We start from the raw sequence: 19363 nt of genomic DNA, 5'->3' as shown, positions 1-19363 counted from the left end.
TTATGGAGCTTGTTGCTCTGAAATGTTGCTCTGACCTACAATTGTAGTTAACATATATTTCCTACAGTAAATATGTTTGTGCGCCACAAGAATCGTGTTTTAACTTAATATTGTAGTTTTAAAAATGTTGACGTTGCTACTGAAATAGCTACTGTTACTGGAAATTGTACTGTGCTATGTGTGTCCATGAAATGTCAAATGAGTTTTTGCACATTTCTGATACCATTAGCAGATGGTGACTTTTTTCTCTCCATCCTTTCATCTGATGTGTAGCCAGGCCAAAGGAATTTAGTTGAATTCTGATGAAAACTCGCCCTGTCCAAGTTGCCATAAGTTAAATACGCCAGAGAATACATAATAAAAATTAGCGGGTACGCCTTTTTTAAACGCGTATATTATACGTTTCAGTATTAATTTATAGCTTTGTGCATCATGTGTGCAATCGCTTTGACTTTGCTGGCATGATTCAGCAGCCAGAAATCAAACTGAAGAAGACAGCTCGCCCTCTCCTAGTCCAGCTCTGGGCTTTGAAACTGGCACTGCTGCTCTTCTATTTGGCCCAGGCAGACCAGCTGTTTCAGTGTGTTGGGCAGGACCCGCCCTGATTCACGTCAGACCACGTGGGCCTGCACTGACGCAACGTGACAGGGGCTTTAGACCTGCAAATTGGCTATTAATAGAGCTGAAGGGGTTGTGTTGCTGGTGGTTGGGCTGCATGCTGAACCTCAGGGTCAAAAGAGTCGGGTGCAGAGGCGGGGTTACTGTGCTTGTGTTGTGAGTGATACTGTCCCACGCAAAGTGACTTGATGATTGGAGCCAGTGAACAATTATGAAACCAATTAATGCATAAAGACAAGGTGATTCATTTTTGAATCATCACTTAATAAAACAAAAAAGACAACTCTATGTAATTTTGTTCTGTGTTTTGATTCTGTATGTACTTGGAATTGCATGGAAAACATAGAAGTAGTTGAATAATGTAGTATATATATCTTTGTCTCTTTCAGATGTTGTTCACACCCAAGGTCCACTTGATGGAAGTCTATATGCACGGGTTCGCAAGAAAGACTCCCTGGAGGGAGTTGTCACCATCAACGGTCTCCCAGTCCATGAAAACCCCTTAACCGATGCAGAGAACCCATTGCAACACGCCAGCCACCCCCTTCAAACCACTGAGCAGACTCTTCCTGTGACATGCCACACCTCCCTCCCAGCTGTAGACCATACCCTTTCTGTGAGCAGTGACTCTGGCAACTCTACCGCATCTATCAAGACTGATCGTACTGATGAGCACAGCCAGTCCGTGCAGAGTGCTGTGAGCCACAACAACCCAACAGCAACCCACCCACCACTCAGCCCACAGGAGAAAAGAGAGCTCGATCAGCTTCTGAGTGGGCTTGAGGCACCAACTCAACGGCAAGCCTACCTGTCCACATCAACAAGTCCAGGGGGAGGAGTCAGACACCTGGTCCCGGCACAGGTGCATGTCAACGGAGGTCACACCAGGCTCGTTGGCGCTCCTTCAACAGAGGAGCGCGAGACAGATATTCTCGACGACGAGTTGCCAAATAGCCAAGAGGGCAACAGTGTGGACAGCTTGGGCACAATATCATCCCTTGAGGGCCAGGCTACACCAGCAGATCTCTACTATCAATCACAGACACCTGTCAGTGGCCAGAACGACGGGCCATACCTTGAGAGAAGCGCTCTTGGGGATAAGCTTAACGAGATGCCTGTCCATGGAGTACGAACTCCTACAGCGATGCAGGAGAGGTCTGACTCAACGTCGCCTCAGGCGGGATACAACAACTACCAAAATGGAGGAGGAATGTACCATTCACAGTCCTTTGGGAACCCAACCGCCAGCAGCCCTGAGACCAACCCTAAAATGATGCCCAGGGCCCCCGAGAGGAGCACCAGTAGTCGGGAGGCTGTTCAAAGAGGTCTCAATACTTGGCACCAATATAGCCTCCCAGATGATCCATTTGGTCCTCCTCTTCAGTCAACACATAGCCTGCCCCACTTTCCCACCTCAGCCTCACAGCGGGACATTGAGCAGTCCATTGAGGCACTAAATATGTTAATGCTCGATCTGGACCCAATCAACTCCCACATGTCCAAGTCCCATAGTGCTCCCCCTGGGGAGAACAGCCTCAATTCCTCCCAAGTCCCCTTCTCCCAGACCCTTGCCAGGCCCTCATACCAAGGGGACTCTGCCATCCACGGCTACAACAACTCTGGCCCAGTCGGGAACACCTTTCATCAGCCCCTACAATCAGCTGGGAGAGTGTCAACATTGCCCAACCAGAGCCCAGTTATAGAGTCTCCGGTATATTCTCCCCAGAGGCCTAACGCCGCCTACCAACACCAAAACACTACCCCGACACACACCCCCGAGCCCTACCTCCACTCACGGCAAACACCCCACCATTATGCCACTGATTCACCATCTAATTTCAACCAGCAGGCACCTCAGAAGCCTATGAACTCGTACCCAGGCACTTGGGTTTCACCCTCCCCAGACCTGCAGGGGTCTCCATACCCTGGTTACAGTGCATCTTCTTCTCCCCTTCCTGCTTTCACCCCTCAACCCAAGGACACATCTTCTTCATCTTTGCCCAGGGAACAAGATGCAGAGGAAGAGACGCTGAACTTGGAAGGCCTGGTGGCTCACCGTATTGCCGGTAAGGCTTTGAGACATTGACGGAAGTTAGTGAATGAATGAAGGAGGGACCCAGAGTCTTATACACCTTAATTTAAGGTGTATCTGATTAGAAAGTGTATGTCCTTGCAGAAGGTTGCTTTAACATACTTTTTAACATGCTTTGGAGGGCCATGCCGGCTTTTGGCTTGCTTTGGTTTTGCGGTTTGTATATTTTAGTCAATTTACAGTCAATCATCTATACTCTCTGCAGTTGTTCTTGAATGGGAATTCAGACATGGTAGAGGTGTCATGTACAGCCTGGCTTTGTGGAGCATTTTGTGGTTTGCCGTTTTGCTCAAGAACACGAGGCGTTAGAGCAGCTGCCTGAAATTAAGGAATACAAATGGAGACTCTAAAATAGCACATGTAGCATAAATAAGGGGTATGGATCTAAAATGCATGCAGCTGGCAGCAGGTCTGAACTTAGTGATGTTTCAGGTTCAGCTTGAAGACTCTTAAGCACCAAGCAGAACGTGAGCAGTGTGTCTTTCAGCAGTTTCCGTTACATATTCATCATGGGGTGCCGTACCAGAGGAATGACCCGTGTCTGTAAAATTAGCCCTGCAGCTGAAATAAGGCAGAGCTGGTGAGAGTGGAGAAGGGACTGACCGTAAGAATAGCCAAGCATTCGAAGGCTGTAGCTTCCATGCATTGTCTGCATTCATGATATACCTTCATGTGAAATGATCTGGAAGCTCCCAGGTGCCTCCCTGTGGAACATAGATGTAACATTGTTTTTTGTTTGTTTTTTTTAAGTTGTCGCAGGTCAAGCTGACCATACATTCATTTTTATGAAATACTCTCATTAAATTCATTTCTGTTCTGATATTTCTTTTCCTTTTTCTGTTCAATCCATCTCTCCGCTGTATGGAAAACTCTTCCCACCATTGCTTCTTCCTCTGCACCTCTCTCACCCTCCTCTCCACACTTCCTCCTCCTCCACCTGCTGCCTCCCTTCCACCAACTGACATCCCCTACCCCGGGAACAGAGTACAACGCTCGTATTCGGGGCATCAGTGAAAGCATGACACCACAACAATCTGATCGCCATCGCTCCTATTCCTTCTCTGGTTTGTCCACTTTCCCTCGCTTTTAATTTCTCACTTTATGATTTTTTTCTTGCATTTGTAGAATCTTTCTCTGCTTTCCAATCATTTTATTTGAGATCACTTATGGTTTGCTTTCTTCATGACTTCTCATGAGTTCTTATTTCTAATCCATCCACTGCTTTTTATTCCCTGCAGCCACCTTAAATGCACATTAAACATCTTTCTCTCTCTTACTCTCCTCTCTCTGTTTGGTTTGGCTCTCTTGATGAAGGCACTGAGGTTATTAGCTTTCTATCCGAGTTATTGGTGCTCCCTTTAGTGGTGTTTCTGATGCTTTTAAAGTGTGCTGGGTTGACTGCTCCACACAATGAATATGTTTGGGGGGTTTCAGGAGTTCGCTCCAGAGGGATGACCCCAGAAGTGACGCAGGAGTCGGGCAGGCGTCGGACCACGAGTGAGGGCCAGTACCAGAGTGGGCACGAGAACACCTCGGCCTCATCGCCAGACTTTGCAAACAATCTGGCGCTCAACCCGGGAGGAAGACCAAGAGAGGTGCGGTTATTTACTTTTATGGTCAAACCATGAGCCTTTGACAACTAGAGACACTCTACAGACCTACATACTCTGCATTTGCATCATCAGCTAATTTACATAAAAGCTCGAACAGCCACTGTCTGTCTCGAACAGGACTAGTTTAACTTTACATTACAAATCTTGTCTGAATCCTTCACAGTATGAAGTGGAGCATAGTCAAAAAGCTAATTTCCTTTTCAAATGGAGAACATGCTATTATCAGATGAATCAAGCATGACCTCATAGTATGACCTCGGTACATTTTTCACTTATTTGCTGAACGAAGGAACTTTTGACGACATTTTGTCATCCTGCAGTTGTACTCAGTTTAATAAAGGAGACACCGCTTATTAATTGTGGACCTCTCCCCTCCCAGGGTCCCATGCACAGCTACCGGGAGGCGTTCGAGGACGACGAAGCGGACGGTTATTCTAACAGTCCCACCTTTGGAAGCGGTGGTGAGAATTCCCCCCCGACCCCCGGCTTCCCCGTGTCACCACAGACTCCTTACTTCAACATGTGTAGGTTCACTCTGCCTGCAGACAGGGGCGCTCTAGAAACTTTGAAATGTATTGATCTGAAAGACCTGTTTAAACAATATATACATTTATACATGGATATATTAGTGCGAATAAAATAAAATGCTACTCGCGTTTCATTCAGTTCAGTTAAATGTATTTATTTTATTTTGACGAAACTTTGAAAATGATTAAATGAGAAAGCAAGCAAACACACGTCAAAGATTAAAATAATTGTCACAAAGTTTAAATTGAATAAATTATATAATAAACCAATAAATGTTAACCAAATTCAGAGTAATTTCTAAAGTAAGTAAGTAAGTAAGTAAGTAAATTTAATTTATAAAGCACATTTAAACACAGCATAAACTGACCAAAGTGCTGTACAGGGGATAACAAGGATTAAAACAAATAATACAGAAAACACATTAGACCATTAGTCATAAAAACATAATTAAAAGGAACCACAGAAAAAAAGTAGCTCAGTAAAGTAAAGTAACTCAGTAAAGTAACTTAGTAGCAAATAAAAGGGAGTCTCTCCTCACAGTCGTGAGCCTCCCACACACTCCTGTTCCTATCAATCCCTCCATTCAACCCAATATAGGCATTTACTTGTGATAGCCCAATGCTTGCACTGCTGTCACTCCCTTCCGTCACCCTAAAGGTTGCACACTCCAGATTGACTCGCGGACACTCTGGCCTCCCCCCTTGACCCCAGGCCTCGTACTCCAGAGGTTGCCTGTCCACCCACAGCCAGCCCCCAGGGAAGAAATGCAAACCAGTCCAGACTTGTGTTGCATTATCATATTTCTCCAACTCCCTCTGGATCAGAAGCTGCTCCGTCTCGGACGCCACGCTGGCCAGGTCGCGGTGGTGCAGTCTGCAGTGCTCCAAGGCTTCTTCCCAAGTCTTTGCCTCCCTCACCACAATCACGTTGTAGCATAAGAAGGGACCACTATGCTGTGCAGGGGCATCGTACCACGTGTAGTTCTTCATTAATCCATAGATTTCCTGTGGGCTGTTGGGTTCAGTTTTAGCCCAGAAAAACGTGGACACCTTCCCACCTCCTGACCACAACCACTTGTTTATGTCTATGGGATTCCTTTCCAGTCCTATCCAGGTAAAGAGACTTGAGTTGATGCGGAGCTGCCGAACTCTGTTGATGTCGAATTTATTATTGATGGGAGCCAGCTCTGTGAAATCCCGCTGACAGGATATCTGAGCATCAGACCTCGGCGCAAACCTTGAAACGTAAACGTACTTGCCGTAGGTTCCAGACGAGCTCAGCAAGAGCAGCACGAAGGTGAAGGTTTGATCCATCGTTGCGTCAAAGACCTCTGCCTGCTGAACAGCAAAGATCCGAAGCGTTTTGAAGGATAAACATGTCTGAGTTTGACCTTTTGTTTTTCTGAAAGTATTTGCATCAGGCGGGCCCTTACATCCACTGGACCACACCTTCAGTAATTGTCTTTCAGTTTTGTATCATCTGATCAAACAAAATGAGACATGCAAAGTTAGGCTTTTAGTACAGAAGTATTAGTTTGAGCAAAAACTCCACATATGTACAGAAAAACACGACTTCCCGCAAAAATAACACATAAATAAGGCAACTGTCTTAGTTCGGGATTTGAATTGTGCACAAAAAGGCATCATAATTTTAACAAAATCTCTAAAACATGTTACCCTCACTGAGCCCCAAAAACCTGTTTCTAATGTAAGGCACATATTTTAATGTGGATAAGTAAAAAAAAATCCAAACAATGCGCCATTACTTCAGCCTCCCAACGTTAAACATTCATAGACAAAAGCCTGCTATCACAAGGTGTCACAGCGCTCTCAACGAGTACTCAATTTGCTTAAGGAAAATTTTCAGTTATGGTCTGCTTCGCAGTAAGCAAATGCGGTGAGCACGCGTGTGCAAATCATCTTTTGGTGCGAGATGGAAGGTGTCTTTCCTCAAATCGCCATAGCTCCTTAGCTGCAAAACGAGTTTAGAGAAGACATTTAAAGAAGGAAAATGATTATTTATTTTGGTTTATCTTCCATTGTTTTTTAATCAAATGTATAGAAATGCGGATTATAGCTAAGTCATGTTGGAGCACAATGGAATATATCTTTATGCCTGATTCGTGACTGCTGTACTGTCTGTAGCCTCTTATCTGTTGGCTCACAATTTTTTTCTCACATTCAGGAAAAGTTGAGCCCGCACACTGTACATATCCAATCAAATCTATCACTCGCCCTTTGAGACATTGCTATTAGCTTCAAATACAGCACAGTTCGGCCCGTTCAGCAGCAGCTCTCCTGCAGTCAGTCCTAAACACATGTCGTAAGAAGCTGTTCTGTGGCACAAACAGTCATTTTTTAAAATTTATTTTTTGACCAACCTCTCTGCCCCACCTTAAGTCGCCATTTGGCCTGAATCCCTGTCATGCTTTCTATAAGGGTTCTTTCGGTGAGACTTGAAGAGTTCAATTCCAAAAATGACGGATGCCCTCGAAAATAAATTGGAAACAATAAAACTATTTCAGTACGCGCCATTGACCAGATTAAATACAGATATTTGCTGGCATTTCATTTTTGGGAATGACTCTCTCTCTGGGTGATTATCCACCACCTCACCGGGCCACATTAATACAACCCCCATCTTCATACCCAAGGCACAGTCTAACCTAGACTCTATTATAACTGGTTAGCTGCATGCTTTCATGACTACATGCTTGTGTTGTGGTTTGTTCTCAATCCATTACCATAATGTTTAGAGTCAAATTCCAGTAATTTGACTTCAATTACAACAAAAAGGAGCTGAAAAATAGATCATTAGAGCTTTAGTCCAGAAGCTCGACTGATACTGGAATTTTCGGGCCCAAAAAAAGACACCCAACATCAAGTTATTACCCAATTCTTCATTTATACTGAATATACTATACCTTTTGTAAACTTCCTAACAGTGCATTTGATTGTGAGCCTGTGATATGTAGTCTGCTGCATGTGCTGCAGTGTGGTTTATATTGTAAAGCAATGGCGTTGGCGTTTTATTTTGACAAAGCTTTGAAAATAATTAAATGAGAAAGCAAGCAAACACACGTCAAAGACTAAAATAATTGTCACAAAGTTTAAACTGAATAAATGATATGATAAACCAATAAATGTTAACCAAAATAATTCAGAGTAATTTCTGAAGTAGCTCAGTAAAGTAACTCAGTAAAGTGGCTTAGTAGCAAATAAAAGGGAGTCTCTCCTCACAGTCGTGAGCCTCCCACACACTCCTGTTCCCATCAATCCCTCCATTCAACCCAATATAGGCATTTACTTGTGATAGCCCAATGCTTGCACTGCTGTTACTCCCTTCCATCACCCTAAAGGTTGCACACTCCAGATTGACTCGCGGACACTCTGGCCTCCCCCCTTGACCCCAGGCCTCGTACTCCAGAGGTTGCCTGTCCACCCACAGCCAGCCCCCAGGAAAGAAATGCAAACCAGTCCAGACTTGTGTTGCATTATCGTATTTCTCCAACTCTCTCTGGATCAGAAGCTGCTCCGTCTCGGACGCCACGCTGGCCAGGTCGCGGTGGTGCAGTCTGCAGTGCTCCAAGGCTTCTTCCCAAGTCTTTGCCTCCCTCACCACAATCACGTTGTAGCATAAGAAGTGGCCAATATGCTGTGCATGAGCATCGTACCATTTGTAGTTCTTCATAAATCCATAGATTTCCTGTGGGCTGTTGGGTTCAGTTTTAGCCCAGAAAAACGTGGACACCTTCCCACCTCCTGACCACAACCACTCGTCTATGTCTGTGGAATTCCTTTCCAGTCCTATCCAGATAAAGAGATTTGGTTTGATGTTGAGCTGCTGAACTCTGTTGATGTCGAATTTATTATTGATGGGAGCCAGCTCTGTGAAATCCCGCTGACAGGATATCTGAGCATCAGACCTCGGCGCAAGCCTTGAAACGTAAACGTACTTGCCGTAGGTTCCAGACGAGCTCAGCAAGAGCAGCACGAAGGTGAAGGTTTGATCCATCATTGCGTCAAAGACCTCTGCCTGCTGAACAGCAAAGATCCGAAGCGTTTTTGAAGGATAAACATGTCTGAGTTTGACCTTTTGTTTTTCTGAAAGTATTTGCATCAGGCGGGCCCTTACATCCACTGGACCACACCTTCATTAATTGTCTTTCAGTTTTGTATCATCTGATCAAACAAAATGAGACATGCAAAGTTAGGCTTTTAGTATAGAAGTATTAGTTTGAGCAAAAACTGCACATATGTACAGAAAAACCCTACTTCCCGCAAAAATAACACATAAATAAGGCAACTGTCTTCGTTCGGGATTTGAATTGTGCACAAAAAGGCATTGTAATTTTAATAAAATCTCTAAAACATTTTACCCTCACTGAGCCCCAAAAAACTGTTTCTAATGTAAGGCACATATTTTAATGTGGATAAGTAAAAAAAAAAAATCCAAACAATGAGCCATTACTTCAGCCTCCCAACATTAAACATTCATCGACAAAAGCCTGCTATCACAAGGTGTCACAACGCTCTCAACGAGTATAATTTGCTTAAGGAAAAACTTAAGGAAGCAAATGCAGTGAGGAGGTGTGTGCAAATCATCTTTTGGTGCGAGATGGGAAGGCGTCTTTCCTCAAATGCAAAACGAGTTTAGAGAAGACATTTAAAGAAGGAAAATGATTATTTATTTTGGTTTATCTTCCATTGTTTTTTAATCAAATGTATAGAAATGCGGATTATAGCTAAGTCATGTTGGAGCACAATGGACTATATCTTTATGCGTTATTCATGACTGCTGTACTGTCTGTAGCCTCTTATCTGTTGGCTCACAATTTTTTTCTCACATTCAGGAAAAGTTGAGCCCGCACACTGTACATATCCAATCAAATCTATCACTTGCCCTTTGAGACATTGCTATTAGCTTCAAATACAGCACAGTTCGGCCCGTTCAGCAGCAGCTCTCCTGCAGTCAGTCCTAAACACATGTCGTAAGAAGCTGTTCTGTGGCACAAACAGTCATTTTTTAAAATTTATTTTTTGACCAACCTCTCTGCGCCACCTTAAGTCGCCATTTGGCCTGAATCCCTGTCATGCTTTCTATCCGGATTCTTTCGGTGAGACTTGAAGAGTTCAATTCCAAAAATGACGGATGCCCTCGAAAATAAATTGGAAACAATAAAACTATTTCAGTACGCGCCATTGACCAGATTAAATACAGATATTTGCTGGCATTTCATTTTTGGGAATGACTCTCTCTCTGGGTGATTATCCACCACCTCACCGGGCCACATTAATACAACCCCCATCTTCATACCCAAGGCACAGTCTAACCTAGACTCTATTATAACTGGTTAGCTGCATGCTTTCATGACTACATACTTGTGTTGTGGTTCGTTCTCAATCCATTACCATAATGTTTAGAGTCAAATTCCAGTAATTTGACTTCAATTACCACAAAAAAGTGCTAAAAAATAGATCATTAGAGCTTTAGTCCAGAAGCTCGACTGATACTGGAATTTTTGGGCCCAAAAAAAGACACCCAACATCAAGTTATTACCCAATTCTTCATTTATACTGAATATACTATACCTTTCGTAAACCTCCTAACAGTGCATTTCATTGGGAGCCTGTGATATGTAGTCTGCTGCATGTGCTGCAGTGTTGTTTATATTGTAAAGCAATGGCGTTGGAGCAGCCTCTGCTATACAAACTATGTTACGACACCATTTGTAAATTAGCCCGAGAAGCTTTTTCTGTGTTGTGTTCTTTAAAATAGTAAAATGAAATTCAAATCACCATATGCCGGGCCAGCATTGGCGGATAATATATGGCATATCTAACATCAGTATGGCTTCTCATTTCTAAGATATTATGTTTGTGACCTTGCATTTTTAGTTTTTCTTTACTTTAATCAATAAATGAGCAAATTTGTAGTATATGTACATCTATCAAGTATCAGGTACAAACCGAAAACAGACACCCTTAAGTACTAATTGACTACCTTCAAGAAGAGCTTTATTAATCCAGTTCATTTCCATGTAACGTCGTACTACTGTACATGCATCGGTCATTGTATATCCTTGCATGGCTTACATGTTCATCTCATTGTGGTCATTGTTCTGCCATACCCTTTAAATCTCTTTTTTTTCTCTCTATCTCTTGTTTTTCTTCTCTGCAGCTCGCACTCCTCCAGGTTTGGCCAAGACCCCCCTGTCGGCGTTGGGACTGAAGCCTCACCAGCACGGTGGATCAGGTCAGTGTAACATCGGAAATCTTCAGCTTTATTCGGAATATTTGTAATTCTCCCTGTCAGTGCACAGCGTCCCTGCATTGTCACTCTGTAGCTGATTGTAATATTGTTAGCCTCTGCTGCCCCCTAGTGCTCAAATCTGTCCCTGCTCCTGGAAGTCCTTCCATTCAATGCTAACACCTCTCCAGTTCTTGCTTTGCGCTCAAGTGTGTCTCCCTTGTCTCCTCCTCCCCCTCTTCCACACATCTCCTCCTATCCTTCTACCCTTGCTGTCCCTCTTTTCTCGCTGTCAGACTCTGATTCTAATGACGGGGATGAAGGTAAGGTCTTTGGCAACGTGTCGTCTCTGCACCAAACACCAGCAAAGTCATCTGACCTTTTTGAGATTTAACACTAATAGTTAATATTTGTTGTAATACGTCTTATATTAAGATCATCAAAACATTTCTTGCTTCTGTCATAATTTCTGGTGGCCTGATAACTGCATCCCAATCTGTCCTGTCGTGTGACACACTAAAACGGGTATGACTGTGTGTTTGTGTGCGTCTTGACGCTCTGTGTTCCTCAGATAATCGCGGTTTTGGCGACTCAAAGGCACAACACTTCAATGCTCCTCTGTCCTCCAGCAGTCCCATCTACAGTGCTGATGGGTGGGTAACCATATTCTACTTTTCTAGCTGATTTTTTGTTTTTTAAAATCAAAAAAGTCAATGGCATGGTGAGACGGCATGAATGCCTTTCAGAGGCAGATACTTAGATGTTTTTGCAATACAAAAAGAGCAAACATACACATGTATACATAATACTGCTTGCTTTTTGTTTTTAGAAGGAGGGTTGGTGCTTCAGATGGGGCCCTGCACAGACCTGTGTCCCCAGAAGGCTCACAGGTCAACATCATGGGCGTACACACCGTCCCCGGCAGCCCCAACACCCTTCACCGCACAGTGGCCACCAACACACCACCAAGCCCTGCCCTCCAAAGACGCCTGGGTCAAGCCAGCCCTTCGCTGGGCCGACACCCTCCTCCGTGCATCCCCTCCAGTCCTCTCATTGGCAGAAACCCTAAAACGGCAGGCGCCGGTGTGCCCCCTAGCCCTCTGATGGGGCGGCGCGTGGGGACGAGTGGCCACAGCACGCCCGACGAACTGGGCGCCGCCTCCCGCCAGGGGAGCACCCAGCCGCCATCCACGCCCGCCTTCCCTGTCTCCCCGCAGCTGCCTGAGAAGAGACACATGTCCAGCGGGGATGCGGAGCGGACGGACAACAGGAACCTGGTCCCTGTCAGCGGTGGGAGCACGCCAAACCTGTCTGGCACGCACACACTCCCAGACATCTCCAAGTCCATATATGGTGAGATGCAAAAAGGTTTTTCTTAGCCCAAAATTGAGATCTTCAACAAAAATAACTGGGCATGTCTGTTTTCCTCCATACAGACAGTTATCCTGACATTAAGATGAATGTCAAGTTTGTCCAGGACACGTCTAAGTTCTGGTATAAGCCAGACATCTCCAGAGAGCAAGGTGGGATACTATAAGCAACCCACAGCTAAGGATTTATTGCTGCCTCACCTTTCCCAGTCATTCTTATCCTCCTTTTCCTCCTTGCAGCCATCAACCTGTTGAAGGACAGGGAGCCTGGCGCGTTCATCATAAGGGACAGCCATTCTTTCCGCGGAGCCTACGGCCTGGCCATGAAGGTAGCCTGCCCCCCTCCGACTGTACAGCAGAACAAAAAAGGTAAAAGTTCCTAACATGCTGTTAAAAAATTCTTAAGCTATCACAATCTTGCTTGGATTGGCACACTTTTTTTTCTTTTTCTAGTTGCTGACATGACTAATGAGCTGGTGAGGCACTTCCTGATTGAGACAAGTGCCAAAGGAGTGCGTCTGAAGGGTTGCCCCAATGAACCCTACTTCGGTGAGTTTGACTCTTAGGCAAGGATTCCATTTGATATCAGAACAGTTTAACACAGAGGTTGTTTGCAGGTTGCCTGTCTGCTCTGGTCTACCAACACTCAATGACTCCACTGGCTCTGCCCTGCAAGCTGATGATCCCCACCAAAGGTCAGCTCCAACCTCCGATATTTTATCCCCAAGCACTTACTTTTTTCCATCTACAGCACAGTAGATATCAATAGCAATTTAAGTGAATAATTGTTGCTTGAAATCTTTGTTGCAAAACAGTTTTCTGACATAAATATCTGATATCTGTTAGACCCTAATGAAGAGGCGCTTGAACTCGCCACGCCCACTGATGCAGTCGTAGAACTTCTTAAACAGGGAGCAGGTAAGCATGACTAGAATTTAACTTATGAACTTATTTGTAGAGTTGTGACATTTGCAAACGAATCGAATCTTTTGACCAGCTCTATTGACGAATCGCAGTTGCAAGTCGTACTTTATTTTGAGCATACACCCGCATTCAATTCCCGGTCAGCGCAAAGGTGTTTACCGAATTTCTCACACGATAAAATGAAGCATCTAGAATATTTACTGTAGATATAGAATCAGATATCCCTCCAAGAGAATGTGTATTGGAATTAGTTTGAATTTGAATGATTCTGATCCAAATCCTACCCTATCACAGTGCTTACTGAGAAGATAAAGCAAGTTACCCCCAGGTTACCCCAAGTTACCCCAAAAATAAATAAATATCCACATGAGCCAATCTTTTAAACAGCTCTTTGAAAGGAACGGCTCCACAAGATCCAGCTCCCTTCAAAGAGCCATAAATCCCATGTCTGCTTATTTGAGCTCCACCCCATGAGGAAATAAGAACTCTTTCCTCGGAAGATGAAGAAACAGACAATAAGAGCAAGTTCCTTAAAGGCATGAACAGTAATAAAGCACTGACTACATGAAGTTTAAACAGATCTATCATAAATTTTAAGTATTAGGTTGCCTTCACAAACATTTTCTCACATGCTCTCACCCTTACCTTACAGTTCAAAAGGTTCCTGAGGAAGCACATGGTAAATACTGGTTTGCACTGCATCATGCACTAAAACCGAATATGACCTGCTCTCACTAAAAAAATGGCCTTAATAGAGTGGCTATCATTCCTATTTGCACTAAATGCATGCAAAATGCCTTGCAAGTGACTACAGGAGAATTCCGGATATTTTTATAGTACTCAAGTGTGCAGTGCATGAAAAACAAATCATTACTTTTTAAATCCTTATCACTGCAACATCCATTGGCCTACACCAAATTGCATGCGCGCCGCTCTTTTCCCGCTGACTGTTCTTATTTAATGAAGGCTCTGTTTTGTTCACTTCTAGCGTGCAATGTTCTCTACATCAACTCCGTGGACATGGAGTCTCTCACGGGGCCTCAGGCCATTGCCAAGGCAATTAGTCAGACTCTGGCAACCAACCCTCTGCCCGCTGCCACCACCGTCCACTTTAAAGTGTCCACGCAGGGCATCACGCTCACCGACAGTCAGAGGAAGTGAGTGAGCACATGCACAATTAGCTGTAAAATGACTTTTGGAGAGCTGGCTATCAGTACAGAAATATTTACACAAAAGATGCTAAATTCTCTAGCTGATTCCTTAAATTAAGACAATTATTTTAGTATTTTTAGTATAAGTATGATTGATTATGCTATGAAGGTATTATCTAATTAAATATATAATTTCTTGCTTCAGTTACCAACTGACATTTGTTTCAAATTAACCTACTGTAATGGGCATTTTTGGCAGATATGGAGGCTAAATAGTGCCAAATCTCAAAATTGCAATTAGTGAATTAGTAAACCAGTGACCTGTATCATTTTTGGTATGTCAAGTTTGGCTTGTTGGTCTTCTGAATATGGAGAAGCACAAGGTTTTTTGCAAGAGACATCGGAAAATGTTGCACTGAACATGGCCCGGGCTGCCGCAATGATCCATGCCTGTAAGAGCGGTGCAATGTCCAGAAGAAAGTCTGGTTTTACTGAAGAAATATACGTCCGTCTGTTTTGTTTTGACTTGTAACGTTAGTAGAAAGAAAATGAAATCTAATATTAATTGTCTCTTTTTTTAGTTTTAGACTACAGAAGGATATTTTTTTCGATTATCTATTTTTTTGGATTTAAAAATAAAAATCTAATAACCGATGTTTCTCCAGTTTTTGTTCCTTGTATCAAAAGCAAACTTGAAATATCAAAAAATGCTTGGAAGATTAGTACAGGTAACACCTACTGACTACAGTATATTCTGCACAATAATGGATTTTGACGCCCCCTGGTGGTAGAATAAAAAAATACACCAATGCCAAAAAGCAGCATTGTTGGCAACAATTCTATGCAGTAAATATTATACACAGACATGTATGCCACACTAAATTAACTTGTTATTTATTTATGTCGCTGCAGAATTTTCTTTAGACGACATTATCCCATCAACACGGTAACCTACTGTGACACTGATCCCCAGGACAGAAAGTAAGAAATCTTTTTCTTGTTTCAAAATCTCAGCAGAAAATACTCTTATGTATTTCATTTCAAATATTAAAAAAAAAAAAATGCTTTCTTTCCTTAGATGGGGCAAAGAAGGAGGCGGATCTGTAAGGTAAGTTGTCATTCTTAAATGTTGATGAATAAGTGCTGCTGCTGCAAGAACATGCGGTTGCTAGCCTTTCCAGATTAAATGCAGAGTATTTTTCTTACTTCTTACCAGGCTGTTTGGATTCGTCGCGAGGAAACAAGGAAGCACAACAGACAACGTCAGCCACCTGTTCGCCGAGCTGGACCCAGACCAGCCGGCCTCCGCCATCGTCAGCTTCGTCTCCAAGACGATGAAGCGATGAAGCCCCTCGACGTCCAAATGGCGGTGGCCATTTTGCTATTTTCCTTCGTCGTCGGTGTCTTTTTTCGCCAGGACTCGATGGTGTCCCTTTTTTTTCCTCCTGTTTCCTCTCGGTTTGTTTCCGTTTCCCCCTTTTCCTCTCTGCCTTGCTGGTTTGTCTTGGTCTTTTTTGGAGTAGCGTCTATTTGAAGGTGTGGATCCAGAGTGAAGATAGAGGAAGTGTGGTGTGGAGCTGTGCACGTGGCAAACACGGAGGCCATCAGAGAGAGAAGATTTATTCACAGGGTAACCTGTGTTAGGAGGAATTGCTAGCTAATAGACTAAAGGAACAATGCTAAGTTCAGTCGGGGAACATGTAAGGACTTGTACGTTTCAGGGTTTTCTGTTGTTTTCGTTGATTGATTTACCAAAGGTAGTTGCAATACAAGTGCAAGAATGATGTAGCTATTAAGCCATTATAATTTCCTCTTTTCAAAAGATGAAGTGTTGAACAAAAAAAAAAAAAGAAAAGAAATCTGGTTTCTTCTTGAACTCGTCTTCAGGAAAAAAGTTGGCCTTGATGGCTTTTAGCAAAACAGTGTCTGAAGACATTATGCATGTTAGCTTGATCTTTAAAGCTTGGTTCTTCTACCTTCCACAAAAGTCATTGTGAAATCCTTTAGAGTGGTCATTTTCTGGGTCTGCTGTGTGTTGGAAAGGGCTCTGCAGTGAAACAACGACTGATCTAAACTGCGCATAGCAGACCAGATTAAAAAAATAATAAGAAAAAAAGAAATAACGCCACGCTAAAGTCACCGCACTTTGTGTCAGTGCAGCCACACTTGCATCACCTCAGCCTCCGGTCCAAGCCTGATCCCTCTCAAAAAAAAAACTCTTGGATTACAGAAATTAACAAGGCCTTGATAGCATGGCAAAGAGAAAGATAGATAGATAGAGAGAGAGAGAGAGAGAGGACGACTGTTTGTCCACAAGATGGCGCAACTCATTCAGGCTTGGACTCGCATACACAGACTCGCCCATCGCCAACTGCTTGCAGTAGTGGATCTGTTGATAGACGCTGCCACTGAAACACACTGGATATCACCAGGGACTGGCCCAATGATGACCTGGACCTATGCACTGTTCTTTATGCATGTTGTTGTTCCAAAAAAAAAAAAAAAATGCACCCTCCCTCCCTCATAGCCTACATTCAAACATCACTGAAAACATTCTATGCTGTGTGCTAAAAAAAAAAAGAAACCTTTAGACAAGTTCACCGAGGTTGTACGACTTGTCAGAGACTGCATGAAATAGACAAACATTTTTGTACTCTTGTCAAGAGTCCTAAAAAGAAGTAGACACCCCATTGTTGAAGTAGTCACATGATGGTGAGATGCTATGTTTTTACCTTTTTCTTTTCTTTTTTTTTTGTTTCATTTTGGTCCATTTGAGCCAGGGTTACCTTTCACTGTACCAAGGACAGTTCGGTCTTTGTTTTGTTTAGTTTTTTTTTTTTTTTTGTGTTCCACAGTGTTGTCCAAATTTGCATTTAGATACCTTTTAGGGCAAAAGGAAGAAAAAGAAAAACACGAGAAGTTTCCACACTGTGCGCAATGCCTGCTTGTTGAACACACGCTCAACCATTCACAATAAGCTAAGGAAAATTGATATTGATATAAATGTACATAGATATACTACTTTGAAAGGTGACATAGCGAAAAAGTATTTATTTTTGTTGCTTTGGTCCCTCATGATTAACTCATATATACATATATTGTACAGTCTAGATAAAGAAGATTACCTAAAGGGGTGAGAAAAAAAATATATACTTATTTTGGCTAATGATTTCAAAGTCTGACGATTTTGAAATGTGTTTGAATATATGGTGTACATTACTTTGTACATGTATATGTTTGTTTTTTGGCCTTTTTTTCATTTTTTTTTTTTGCATTCTCTCGGAACGAGGCGGGCATGATCGCAATAGACTTGTTGCATGGAGAGAAAGCGGTTTTTGTTTTTTTTGTGGTTTTTTCCCGCCGCTGAATCGCATCGTAGCCGGTAGATTTTAAGGTAAAAGGAAGATTTTAGAAAAAAAAAAAAAAAAAGGGAAGCACGTTAAAAAGTTCAGAACCTCAAAAAAACAAAACAAAACAAAAAAAAATTATAAAAAATGCAATACGAAAACAGCTGTATGCATCCATGACAGTTCCAACTATAATTTTGCCAAAGATTCACACGTGTGTACATCTGTGCTAAGTGGCCGCATGTTGCTTTATTTTTTTATTTTTGTTTTTATTTTCATGTCATATTCATTTTTACGTTTCACGTTTGATCACCTCGCTCGGCTTTAGCAGGACACACGGTTTGTACGGTAACCAAGGGGCTCTTTATACGGAAGGCAGCAAATGTTTTTACTGGTGCGTCTGTTCAAGAGAGAACAGGCCCGCCGAGCCCCAATGGAAAGTGTGCAAACAAAGCACTTATATTCACAATACCAAAAGAGGAGTGACATCAGTTTCATATGGGTGTCAGTGCTGGAGGTAAATAAAGTCCGACGTGTCTCACCGCGATGCTAAAGCCCTACAGCTGCAGCTTTGTCAGACTGCCAAAGGTGTCTTCTAGGCCCCCTCGAAAGTCAGCGATTTATTTATTCTTATTTATTTCCTGACATATATATGTATATTTTTTAAAACTCTTGTTTCCTCGTCACGTCATTGCAATTTTGAACAGTTTTAGGAATGTACGGTGGCGCTTTATTGAAAGCAAAGAGGTACAGCGCACTTAAATCGACTACTGGCGATTTTTTTGGGAGTCATTTGGAGAGAAAATTTTTATGTCTGAATAAAAAATTTGCTTGTACCTGTTGGCTTTAAGTCAAGAGTTACCTTGTGGAAAAAAAAAAAAAAAAGAAGAAGTGATTCTTTGACCCCCTTGTACAGATGGGATTTGTATGTTGTATGAATGTGCCACTATGGATGTACAAAGGGTCTCAGATTTTGTTTGCGCTTATCATTTACATTATATTGTCATGGCTTACTTGTTCCTAAGGAGAAAAAAAAAACATTAAAGCAATACAGATCAGTTACATTAAAGCTATGTGGGTGTTTTTTTCCCAAAAGTCATCTCTTTGACGTCAAGCCCGATCACTCGGCTGCCAGGTTCGCAGAGATGGAATCATCTCACTAGGTTCAGACCATAGGCTGTATAAAAATGGCCAACGGAACACCTCCTCTAAAGTGAAGCTAAAGCCAAACTAAGTACAGCTCCCCCGGTGGCTGGCTGCAGTATAGGTCATAAGCTCCACCCCCTCCATGTTAGTGGATGGGACTGAAACACTAAAATTCACATCAAATACATTTTCAAGGATAGTTTCTTTATAGTTTCTCAGCCTCAGGCTCCAAACTCGCAAGGTGGTGCTGCCCATATCCCAGGAAAATGCAAGGAGTGGGGACACATTGTTCATATTTATATACAGTCTGTACGGGTTCAATGTG

General features: G+C 42.8%; 1 protein-coding gene across 2 annotated transcripts in view; it reads left to right on the top strand.

The window, feature by feature from the left end:
* The window catches only part of tns1a (tensin 1a), a 44386-nt gene extending 25438 nt beyond the window's left edge, over positions 1–18948 (top strand). For both annotated transcript variants that reach the window (XM_084574423.1, XM_084574422.1), the window contains 16 exons: positions 1008–2684; positions 4145–4305; positions 4703–4847; positions 11032–11106; positions 11672–11753; positions 11930–12453; positions 12537–12623; positions 12711–12839; positions 12924–13019; positions 13088–13165; positions 13317–13388; positions 14047–14073; positions 14383–14551; positions 15458–15526; positions 15624–15653; positions 15762–18948. In XM_084574423.1, coding sequence (XP_084430549.1) covers positions 1008–2684; positions 4145–4305; positions 4703–4847; positions 11032–11106; positions 11672–11753; positions 11930–12453; positions 12537–12623; positions 12711–12839; positions 12924–13019; positions 13088–13165; positions 13317–13388; positions 14047–14073; positions 14383–14551; positions 15458–15526; positions 15624–15653; positions 15762–15891 — 3551 coding nt within the window. In that variant the 3' untranslated portion in view covers positions 15892–18948. The remainder of the gene's footprint in view (positions 1–1007; positions 2685–4144; positions 4306–4702; positions 4848–11031; positions 11107–11671; positions 11754–11929; positions 12454–12536; positions 12624–12710; positions 12840–12923; positions 13020–13087; positions 13166–13316; positions 13389–14046; positions 14074–14382; positions 14552–15457; positions 15527–15623; positions 15654–15761) is intronic.
* Positions 18949–19363: the final 415 nt, after the last annotated feature.

The sequence above is a fragment of the Chelon labrosus genome, assembly GCF_963514085.1.
Source record: "Chelon labrosus genome assembly, chromosome: 24".
NCBI lineage: Eukaryota > Metazoa > Chordata > Actinopteri > Mugiliformes > Mugilidae > Chelon > Chelon labrosus.
This window is presented reverse-complemented; position numbering and strand designations above follow the sequence as displayed.